Genomic DNA, 12,476 nt, shown 5'->3' on the forward strand with positions numbered 1-12,476 from the left:
ACTTAAATTCAAAATTTTTTTGAATAGATATTATATTCACATGCTTTAGAATTCTTAAAAATAAAAGGATACATTTTAAGTTTCCCTTTCACCAATCTCTACCTATCTAGTTCCCCTCCTGGGCAGCAGCTAGTGTTATCAGTTCCTTATATGTGTGTGTGTGTTTTTCTTTTTTTTTTTTTTTTTTTTTTTACCATTTGGAGCATGGTACTTCTTTTTCTTCCTGAAAGATAGAGAAGTGAAGAAAGGGAACTGTTGCCACCTCTTCCACTATTGAGACAAAAAGAGATATTCAGAAATTTATACATTTGATTGTAAATGTCTTTTCTTTTTTTTATTCCCCCTCCACCAAGTTGGAGTCTCACTCTGTTGCCCAGGCTGGAGTGCAATGGGCGATCTCGGCTCACTGCAACCTCTGCCTCCCAGGTTCAAGCCATTCTCCTGCCTCAGCCTCCTGAGTAGCTGGGATTACAGGCATGCGCCACCATGCCCGACTAATTTTTGTATTTTTAGTAGAGATGGGGTTTCAACATGTTGGTCAGGCTTGTCTCGAACTCATGACCTTGTGATCTGCCCGCTTCTGCCTCCCAAAGTACTGGGATTACATTCATGAGCCACTGCTTCAGGCTCATCTCTTCTTTTTTACTGCCAAATGTGTATCTCCAGCCTATACTTCTCTTTTGAATTCTAGATTTTGTATTCATCTTCACTTGGAATCTCAGAGTTGTTTTAAAATTAACTTGTCCAAATTGGAATTGCCATTTTCTGCCTCCTTCCCTTTCACCTGGCCACCCATTCTTTTAAATTACATCGTTAACTATCTAGTTGCTCAAGCCAGTCACTGAGATCATTCTTTGTTTCACAACTTCTTATTCCCCATATACATATAATTAGCAAGTTATTTTGAACCAGTCTACTTCTGTCTCCTCTGCCCCCACATTGAGACTGACCAATTTTAGTTATATTTTTTCCTGGGAATATTGCACCAGACTCATAACTAGTCTCCCTGTGTCCCCCTCCAATCCATTCTCTACATGAGAACAAGAATGATTTTAAAATGTAATTTGTATCATGCCACTTTCCTGCTATAGTAAAGTAAAATATGTATACCTTTCAGATAGATGAAAAAACAAAATGGAATAATAAAAATTATCAATCTGGAGGAAGGTAAGAAGGATGAGCAAAAGGAATATAGAACAGGCAGGACAAATAGAAAACACTAAAAGGGGCTGGGCTGGCAGTGGCTCACGCCTGTAATCCCAGCACTTTGGGAGGCCGAGGCAGGCAGATTGCTTGAGGTCAGGAGTTCAAGACCAGCCTGGCCAACATGGTGAAACGCTGTCTCTACTAAAATACAAAAATTAGCTGGTGTGGTGGTGCATGCCTGTAATCCCAGCTGCTCTGGAGGCTGAGGCAGGAGGATCTCTTGAACCTGGGAGGTGGAGGGTGCAGTGCGCCGAGATTGCACCACTCTATTCTAGCCTGGGTGACAGAGTGAAACTCTGTCTCAAAAAAAAAAAAAAAAAAAAAAAGAAAACACAAAAAGGATGGTAGATTTAGACCCTGATATATCAGTAAGTATATATAAACTGGATTAAATGCTTCAGTTAAAAGACAAATACTGTCTTACTGTAGGATAAAAACACCCAACTGCATGCAATTGGAGACGTATCTAAAACATCAGGATGTTAAAAAGTTGTAAGTAAGAGAATTGAAAAATATATTCCATGCAAATACCAATTCAAAAAAGTTGGGATAATGGTAATGGTGTTAATATCCTAATAGGTTTTTTTTTTTTTTTTTTGAGATGGAGTCTCACTCTGTCGCCCAGGCTGGAGTGCAGTAGTGTGATCTTGGCTGACTGCAACCTCCACCTCCTGGGTTCAAGTGATTCTCCTGTCTCAGCCTCCTGAGTAGCTGGGACTACAGGCGCACACCACCACACCTGGTTAATTTTTGTATTTTTGATAGAGATGGGGTTTTTTGATAGAGACGGGGTTTCACCATATTGGCTAGGCTGGTCTCGAGCTCCTGACCTTGTGATCAGGACCTGCCTCGGCCTCCGAAAGTGCTGGGATTATAGGCATGAGCCACCGTGCCCGCCCCCTAATAGGTTTTAAAACAAAACATTATCTGAGAAAAAGGTGCATGTCTCACAATGAAAAGTGGTTCAATTAACCAATAATCTATGAAGATTTTAAGTTTGGTTGCACTTGATAACATGGCTTCAAAATGTATCAAGCAAAACTTGCTAGAATTACAAGTAGACATAGAAACCCCAATTATAGTGGGAGATTTTTAACATTCCTCTCTTTGTAACCAGATAAGCCAACAACAACAACAGCAAATCAATAAGGATATAAAAAACATGAACAACACCATTAAAATGGATCTAGTAGATTTATATGAAATGCTGAACCCAACAACTGCAGAAAAAAAAGTTTTTTTTTTCAAGGATATAGACAGCATTTACAAAAATTGGTCAGACTCAACCATAAAGCAAATCTTAACACATTTCAGATGACTGAAATTACACTGCCCGTTCTCTGATTGCAATGCAGATAAGCTAGACATTTTTACAAAGGTAGATATCTTAGGAAAATGGCTGAAATATCAATCATCAAATCTGTTTTAAGAAATTAGAAGAACAATTTTAAGTTGCTTAATTTCCCAGTTTGAGTTTATTTTACCCAAATAAAATAGAAGTAATAAAAGAGCAGGAGTGATTAAATTAGAAAAATAGAGCAACAAAGCCAACACTTTCTTCTTTGAAAAGATGAATAAAATTAATAGGTCAGGCACAGTGACTCATGCCTGTAATCCCAATATTTTGGAAGGCCAAGGTGGGAGGATTGCTTGAGTCCAGGAGTTTGAGACCAGCTTGGGCAACATAGTGAGATATCTCTACTGAAAATAAAAAAAAAAAATTAGTCGGGTGTGGTGGTGTGTGCCTGTAATCCCAGCTACTTGGGAGGCTGAGGTGGGAGGATCACTTGAGCCTGGAAGGTTGAGGCTGCAGTGAACCATGATTTTGCCACTGTACTCCAGCCTGGGTGACAGAGCAAGACCCTGTTTCAAAATAATAATAATAATAATAATAATAATAATAATAATAATAATAATAATAATAAACAGACTGATCAAGAGAAAAAGAAGGCACAAATAACAGATATTAGGAATGAGAAGTGGTACATCAGTATAAATTCAAAGGTCATAGTATATCATTAATGGATATTTCGAACAAATTTTATGCCAATAAATGAAAATAGATAAACAATGCTAGAAATATTTAGTTTGGCAGAATGCACATATAAAGGAATTAGAGGGCCAAGCGCGGTGTGGCTCACGCCTGTAATCCTAGCATTTTGGGAGGCCAAGGTGGGCAGATCACTTGAGGCCAGGAATTTGAGACCAGCCTGGGCAACATGATGAAACCCTGTCTCTACTAAAAATCCAAAAATTAGCCGGGTATGGTAGTGGGCACCTGTAATCCCAGCTACCTGGGAGGCTGAGGCAGGAGAATTGCTTGAACCCGGGAGGCGGAGGTTCCAGTGAGCCAAGAGGGAGACTCCGTCTCAAAAAAAAAAAAAAAAAAAAAATGATAGCTCAAAGTAAAGCTTTGGTTTTGGCATAGCTGATGTTGACCTTTTGTTTTTAGCACCAAATTGTCAAAAGTTTGTTTGCTTTTTTTTTTGAGACAGGGTCTCAGTTTATTGCCTAGGCTGGAGTGCAGTGCCGCCATCTCGGCTCACTGCAACCTCCACCACCCGAACTCAAGCGATTCTTCTACTTCAGCCTCCCGAGTAGCTGGATTACAGGTGTGCGCTACCACACCCGGTATTTTTAGTAGAGACGGGGTTTTGCCGTGTTGACCAGGCTGGTCTGAACTCCTGACCTCAAGCGATCTGTTCACCTCAGCTTTCCAAAGTACGGTGACTATAGGTGAGAGCCACTGCGCCCGGCCAAATTTGTTTGCTTTTTAGGACTACTTTTAGGTCTTGGTAAATTATCATCGAATGTGAATGCAAACTTAGGAAATTTAGTTCAATATTTTGAAAAGAAGGAAGAGGACTTCATTCTAGACCAGTCACATTGGAAATTGTTACTTGCTCATGTTGATTTTTTTTTTAACCTTGTATTACGCTGAAGGCTGAAGGCACTGAATAGTTTATGAATCTGACCCACAGATGGCTCCTAATCTATCAGTGTGTAACTGTGTTTAAAATTGTTCTTAAGGGCCGAGCGTGGTGGCTCAATCATGCCTGTAATCCCAGGACTTTGGGAGGCTGAGGCGGGCGGATCACCTGAGGTCAGGAGTTTGAGATCAGCCTGGCCAACATGATGAAACCCCATCTCTACTAAAAATATAAAAAGTAGCTGGGCGTAGCGGCACTTGCCTGTAATCCCAGTTACTCAGGAGGCTGAAGCAGGAGAACCACCTGACCGAACCCCGGAAGCAGAGGTTGCAGTGAGCCCAGATCAACCTCTGCACTCCAGCCTGGGCAACAGAATGAGACTTTGTCTCAAAACAAAACAAAACAACAACAACAAAAAAAGTTCTTAAGCATTTTCATTTTATTTGAACTGAACATATTAGTTAGTAGTAGTAGGAAAACTGTGTTTTACTGAGAGTTCCTAATGTGGAAAATTCACTTGAGTGTCTCTATACGTCCTTTGGAGAAAAGTGAAAAATTGCAGACATAGAGTTGTTTGTGAGGGGAGGGGTGGTTTCTTTAATATCTTCATGAGATAGGTATGCAATTTCTACAGGAGAGGAGAGAGAAATCAGTTTTACTAAATTCATATATAAAACTGCCTATAATGAAAGATGCTTTTCTTTTCTTTTTTCTTGTGAGACGGAGTTTTGCTCTTGTTGCCCAGGCTGGAGTGCAGTGGCAACATCACGGCTCACCGCAACCTCTGCCTCCCAGGTTCAAGCGATTCTCCTGCCTCAGCCTCCTCAGTAGCTGGGATCACAGGCATATGCCATCACCCCTGGCTAATTTTGTATTTTCAGTAGAGTAGGAGCTTCTGCATGTTGGTCAGGCTGGTCTTGAACTCCCAACCTCAGGTGATGCGCCCACTTTGACCTCCCAAAGTGCTGGGATTACAGGCGTGAGCCACTGCACCCGGCTGAAAGATGCTTTTCTTCATTGCATATTTCATATTAAAGTACTAAGTACCAATGGAAATTTGTACCTCCAGTTCTTATTTCCGAAAAGCATAATGTGACTTGTATCTCCAAATCTGTCTTGTTTTTTTGTCCCTAGTTAAGATAAAGAGATTTTCTGTAATCCAGGGTTTTGTTTTGTTTTTGGTAAAATTACTTACAGAGATGACTTTATTTTATTTATTTATTTTGAGACAGAGTTTCACTCTTGTCGCCCAGGCTGGAGTGCAATGGAGTAATCTTGGCTCACTGCAACCTCTGTCTCCCACGTTCAAGCAATTCTCCTGCCTCAGCCTCCCAAGTAGCTGGGATTACAGGCGGGTACCACCATGCCTGGATAGCTTTTGTATTTTTAGTAGAGATGGGATTTCACCATGTTGGCCAGGCTGGTCTTGAACTCCTAACCTCAAGTGATCTGCCTGCCACTTTCCCAAAGTGCTGGGATTACAGGCATGAGCCACCGTGCCTGGCCATGGGGGTGACTTTAGTGTAGTGAATTTCTTTGTGCTGTTTTCTAAATTTTGCTCAAAATAGTATTTTGCTGACTTTGCCAACAATTCCCATTCCATTCTGCCTTTGTTGAGCAAAAGTGTGTGTGTGTGTGTGTGTGTGTTTTAATCATGGCCGATCTCTTGTCAAGCAAAGAGGAAACTGGAATTTATCACATGCACATCTCTTACTTCATCCTGCATATGATCCCTTGATAATGTTTAGCTTATTATTTTGGTCGTAATTAATGTGATGACTTCTGTAAAATTGCTAATCTGTGAAATTTAGCAAATTTACTAACTTTTTAATTTCAAATATTACTGTTGATTTAATATTTAGATCATAAGTGTAGCTTAGGGTATCATTTTGAAATTAAATTAGTCATTCTATAACAACAGCTATAGAATGTAGTCCAAACTTCATATCATAGCTTTCAAGTCTTTTTCTTTTGCTCATCATTCCAATTTCATTCTTTACTGTTTTCTATAACTTCTTCACCCCCACTAATAACTTTTTGTTTGTTTCCCAAATATAAATTGTTCCTGCACTTGAGTGTGATTTGGATAACTTAAAAAAAAAAAAAATCTGGAATGCTAGCCAGTGTTGCTTTTGTTCACCTACAGATTTCTAACAAATTATTTAAGGCTCATTTCAGTGTGGTCCATTCTTCAATATTTAACTCTCTGCAAAGTTATGAGCTCTGCACTGTGTTCCACAGTCAGGCTATACTCCCTTCTATTTAATAAATAGTAATTATTATTTATTTTCATATTTGTGTAACAGAAGACTTTCTGAACAACTTGAAGACTGGGATTCGGTCTTACTGATTTTTGTCCCCAAGGATGACTAGATATTTAAATTGTTTGCTAAATGAACAAAGAATAATCTGAAAGAGAAATTAGCAGCAAAAGGAATCTGTGAAATCTGTTTGAAAAATAAATCTCAAAATGGATATCCTTTTTTTTGGAGGGGTTGGGGAGTACATTGTACTCAGAAATTGTGATATCTTCTGACTTTAAATTTACTATATAAGCAATATTATTTTGCAGTCACAGTATTTTTGCTTAAAATCTGCCAGTGAAATTTCTGGAGGAACTGAAACCACTTTTAAGTAAATGTTCTTATGTTTTGACACCTTCTAATTTATTTATTTTATTTTTTTTTTAGGAAATACTCCTTTACACCTTGCTGTGATGTTAGGAAATAAAGGTTAGTAAATCTTTTCTTTTTTATGTTTAACTTCATTTAGGTATAGTCTGTTTAAACTTTTTAAGATCAATTTTGTCTTTTGAGTTTTTAAAAACTCACTTATTTTATTTGTTAATTGAACTTGGAATTTAGTATATTGAAATTAGTAAATATTTTCTTGTTTTCCATAGCCCTTTTTAAAAAGTGTTGGTGGAAATCCTGTACTAACTTTTATGTCTTTTGAAACTATATTTTTTTCCCCTTACTTGGTTGTTTTATTAAGCAGGAATTTATAATTTTAGAAGATTTATTTCCAAATATTAAGATTCATTAATTATTATACTTTTCATATTAGAGTTTTATATGATTTTTAATACATAATATTTTATGTCTCTAAAGTCATAAGTTGAGCCTTTTGTATGGTAGATAATTGCAAAAACTTAATACTTGTTTATTAAGTATTTGTTAAAGTATTCATTCTTTAATTAAAAAAACCTTATAGGCAGGTGATTTAAAAGATACTTACTTTTGTAGGTTATTCCTAAATGCAGTAAAACTTCAGTTATTTGGATCCCCAGTTATTCTGGAAAGTGGATTTTAGATAGCTGAATAGCAATCCTTTGAGTACTAGATTTTTATATTTTAAATGTGTTTGATAGAATTTTTTTTTTTTTTTTTTTGAGACAGAGTCTCGCTCTGTTGCACATCCTGGAGTGCAGTGGTGCAATCTTGGCTCACTGTAAGCTCTGCCTCCTGGGTTTAAGCAATTCTTCTGCCTCAGTCTCCTGAGTAACTGGGACTACAGGCATGTGCCACCACGCCTGGTTAATTTTTTGTGTTTTTAGTAGAGACGGGGTTTCCCCATGTTGTCCAGGCTGGTCTTGATCTCCTGACCTCATGTCTGCCTGCCTCGGCCTCCCAGAGTGCTGGGATTACAGGTGTGAGCCACCGTGCCCAGCCGATAAAATTTTTTAAAGAAATATAATTGTATATTTTTAAACAGGCTAATGAACTTCTGTTAAGATTTTTTTTTCAATGATCTAGAAGTATCATTATGAACATCTGTTGTTGTTATATGGTATAATGTATCTGTCAATGTAAACATTTGATCTGAATGTCTACTGACCTGGGGATATTGCTAGAACTTGTTTTTATTTTATTTTATTTATTTATTTATTTTGAGAAAGAGTTTCACTCTTATTGCCTAGGCTGGAGTGCAATGGTGCAATCTCGGCTCACCACAATCTCTGCCTCCCGGGTTCAAGTGATTCTCCTGCCTCAGCCTCCAGAGTAGCTGGGATTATAGGCATGTGCCTCAACGCCTGGCTAATTTTGTATTTTTAGTAGAGATGGGATTTTTCCATGTTGGTCAGGCTGGTCTTGAACTCCCGACCTCAGGTGATCCGCCCGCCTTGGCCTCTCAAAGTGCTGGGACTACAGGCATGAGCCACCGCGCCTGGCCTTTATTTTATTTTTGAAACATGGTCTCGCTCTGTTCCCCAGGCTGGAGTGCAATGATGCAGTCATGGGTCATTGTAGTCTTGAACTCCTGAACTCAAGTGATCCTCTTGCCTCAGCCTTCAGGGTGGCTGGGACTATAGGCACATGCCACCATGCCCGGCTAATTTTTTCATTTTATGTAGAGACAGGTTCTCCCTCTGTTGCCCTGGCTTGAACTTGTTTTGTTGAAAAACAAAGTTCTTTTGCTAGTTTGATTTTTAAGTCCAAATGTTTAAATGAAGCATATGATCTGCAGGATAGTATAATTTTTATTTTAGAGACAGGGTCTTGCTCTGTTGCCCAGACTGGGGTGTAGCGGTGCGATCCTAGCTCACTGCAACTTCAAACTCCTGTGCTCAAGTGATCCTCTCGTCTCCAACCTCCCAAGTAGCAAGGACTGGAGAGGCACATGCCACCATACCTAACTAACTTTTACATTTATTTTTAGAAATGAGGTCTTGCTATGTTGCCCAGGCCATTCTCAAACTCCTGGCCTCAAGCAATCTTCCCTTCTGGGCCTCCCAGAGCACTGGGATTACAGATGTGAGTCACTGTGCCTGACCTTAATTTTTATTTTAATTCTATAAAATTGGTGATTCAAATCTGTATCTTCAATGTTATAGTTATGGCTTTTTTTTTCTTCTTCTTCTTCACAAGGAAGATTAACTAGAGTAACTTCTAAGTAAAGAGGTATTCATTAAAAGGCTACATATTAGAGAAACTCAAGAAGTAGGGACCAGCCAGGTCTCAGGAAGAGTGGGAACCAAGATGTTTGGAGGAATCAGTCATTCTCCTATCTATTTCCTTATCATCTTTCAATCTCTTATGGTGTGTCCACTGTTCTGTATATCTGCAGTATTCTCCTTTTTCATGATTGACTTTTTCTGTTTACTGAAATTGAACAGACCTAAAATAATTCTTTTAGGATCCTAAGTTTTAGTGACTTTCTGGTTTCAGTGTTCACTACTAACTAGACAGGTTTCTTAGATTCCCAAATTTCTGAGCAAAAAGTTTGATTGGTCTAGTTTATGTCAAGCCAAGCCACAGTGATGGGTGATGGCGGATTTATTAATTATCTGTCTTTAAGATAGGTATTTGCTTCTGTGAAATTAGTGTTAGCTAGACTGACTTGGGTGAGATTTGGGGGTAGGAGAGGGAATCAGGAATACAGAGGAAGTATGTTTACTTTAGCAGAAATGTGCATAGGGCTGGCCATGATTGATATCTCTAGCAACCTTGGTGAAAATATGTCAGATATAGTCAGCTGAATTTGATCAATAAAAACTTACGCTTTTTTTTCCCCAAAGAACATTGGATTGGAACTTTAGAAAATAACTATAATTTATTATTTACAATATACCAGATGCTTTTCCTAGTACTTTACACGTATTTACTAATTTAACTCTTACAACAACCATGTGAGTGAAGTACTATTATTATCTCCATTTTATGGAAGAAAAACAGCCCCAAAACTTGCCTAGAGTCAAGTAGCCAAGTTTCAGTTTCAACTTGGGAGTGCCCGGCTCTAAAATCTGTTTTAATGGTGTATTGCTTTGCCCTCTTTTCCACTAAGAACCATTCAGAAAGGATATGGTCTATTATCAAAGTTGGCCAAGACGCAGCTTGCCAAATCTGATTGCTATTCTGGAATCCTTCCTAATTTAGCACTTCAGTAGTTAATATGGATTTACCAGGATTTGAATGTGAAATGAAGCCTATCTGCCATCTCTGGTTTAGGGTTCTAATTTTATTTTATTTTTCCACTCAAATATATTCTGAGAGAGGGTATTCTAATTTTAGATAGATGTACTATTATGCTTCATCGTATGTTTGTATCAGCCTGTTTTAAAATGTATTTCAGCCAGGCGTGGTGGCTCACATCTGTAATCCTAGCACTTTGGGAGGCCGAGGCGGGCAGATCACTTGAGGTCAGGAGTTTGAGACAACCTGGGCACCATGGCAAAACCCCATCTCTACTAAAAATACAAAAATTAGCTGGGCATGGTGGCACATGCCTGTAATCCCAGTTACTTGGGAGGTTGAGAAAGGAGAATCACTTGAACCCGGGAGGTGGAGGTTGCAGTGAGCCGAGATCATACCACAGCACTGCAGCCTGGATGACAGAGCGAGACTCCGTTTCAACAACAACAACAACAAATTAAAATATATTTCATAAAACATTAGTTTATTTGCATCCATTGGAGTACAGGAGAAAAACTACATTAGTTTCATGGGATATTGAAAGGTATTTAGAAGAAAATAGAGTTTCCAGAGCAAATCAATTTGAAAAATATTAGGTAAATAAAAGTTTAAAAGTTTTCTTTGTTGTGGAACTTGTTAGAAATCTGATATGCTAATATGCATTGTAATGTTTCAAGTTGGGGCATGTGTTGGCCATAGTGGTCAGAGTTCCCCACAGTTATTTGATGTTTGCTCTTTTTACAAATATCTTGACAGACTAGAGTTCTGTGGGATGTATTTTGGGAAACACTTGGTTAGATGACTCAGGATCTGCAAATAATGTTGGTATTTGTTGTTTCTGAATCCTTTTCAAATAGAGTAGACATAACCGATTACATACTGATCCATTAGCATTTTTCCAGTTATGCACCTTTTTTTTTTGCTTTTTTTCTTATGATCTTTATGTATGTGTTTGTATAATTCTCTTTTTAAAATAACTCAAACAAACTTGAAAGTCTGTTTATATTTTTTATATTTGGTTGCACAAGAGTGAGATTGGAATATGTAGCGGAAAATAAAACATCTAGTTTATACTTAGTGTTTCTTTTTTTTTTTTTTTTTTGGGTTGGAGTCTAACTCTGTTGCCTAGGCTGGAGTGCGGTGGGATGATCTCGGCTCATTGCAACCTCTGCTGAGTTCAAGCCATTCTCCCATCTCAGCCTTCCTAGTAGTAGGTGGGATTACAAGCGTGCATTACCATGCCAGGCTATTTTTGTATTGTTAGTAGAGATGGGGTTTCACCATGTTGACCAGGCTGGTCTCGAACTCGTAACCTCAGGTGATTTACCCACCTTGGCCTCCCAAAGTGCTGAGATTACAGAGCTACCCCACCTGGCCTACTTAGTGTTCTATACATTGCTTTTACATTATATCATTGTTCAGCCTAGATGGTCTATTCCCTTTTATCTTGTTTTAAGATACACTGTACCTTTAGTGATTTCATTTAGTAGTAGCTGGGATTACAGGCATGTGTTTCTATGCCCGGCTAATTTTTGTATTGTTAGTAAAGACAGGGTTTCTCCATGTTGGCCAGGCTGGTCTCGAACTTCTTACCTCAGGCGATTTACCCACCTTGGCCTCCCAAAGTGGAGATTACAGGTGCGAGTCACCATGCCTGGCCTATTTAGTGTTCTATACATTGCTTTTACATTATATCATTGTTCAGCCTAGATAGTCTATTCTCTTTTATCTTCTTTTAAGATACACTGTACCTTTAGTGATTTCATTGTTGAAGGGCATGTTCTGTTTGTGTACTTGTCTATAAACACAACAAAATTTCCCAGGGCCTTCAAATAATATTTTGATTGAGGTAAAGAGAATCTTTTATACTTCTACATGCTTTCTTCCTCTCACGCATCTTAACCTACTGAATAACGTTAATTTTTCACCACAGAAACTGATTTTTTTCTGAATTTCTGAGTCCATTGACTAATATTAGTGATGTCACATGGGAAGTTATTGAACTGTGGATTTGGATGGAAATGAAGAAGAATATTATACTTAATTAAGGAAGGTTTCAGGAAGTTTTACGAGATGATGTAGAAAAAGTAATCTTTAATTCTTAACCTTTTGGTTGAAAACATCAGAGAAAGGTTTTTCAAACCAGTTGCTGCAATTTTTAATTCATTTTCAGTCTTTTTTGGATCTGCAATTTTTAATTTTTTTCCTAAAGTGACTTTAGAATTAATAAGGTTTCTCACTTTAATAACTCTAGATACTCTATTGTTTCCAACTGTCCTATTTTTCTCTTTTTTTTTTTTTTTTTTTTTGAGACAGAGTCTTGCTCTGTTGTCCAGGCTGGAGTGCAGTGGCGCGATCTCGGCTCACTGCAAGCTCTGCCTCCTGGGTTCATGCCATTCTCCTGCCTTAGCCTCCCAAGTAGCTGGCT

At 38.3% G+C, this 12,476-nt stretch overlaps 1 protein-coding gene across 2 annotated transcripts in view; it reads left to right on the plus strand.

Moving 5' to 3' along the window:
- ANKRD13C (ankyrin repeat domain 13C) overlaps nucleotides 1-12,476 on the plus strand; it is a 92,353-nt gene that overhangs the window by 13,411 nt on the left and 66,466 nt on the right. For both annotated transcript variants that reach the window (XM_023209580.2, XM_023209570.3), the window contains exon 2: nucleotides 6,827-6,868. In XM_023209580.2, coding sequence (XP_023065348.1) covers nucleotides 6,827-6,868 — 42 coding nt within the window. The remainder of the gene's footprint in view (nucleotides 1-6,826; nucleotides 6,869-12,476) is intronic.

Source organism: Piliocolobus tephrosceles, chromosome 1 (genome assembly GCF_002776525.5).
Source record: "Piliocolobus tephrosceles isolate RC106 chromosome 1, ASM277652v3, whole genome shotgun sequence".
Taxonomy (NCBI): Eukaryota; Metazoa; Chordata; class Mammalia; order Primates; family Cercopithecidae; genus Piliocolobus; species Piliocolobus tephrosceles.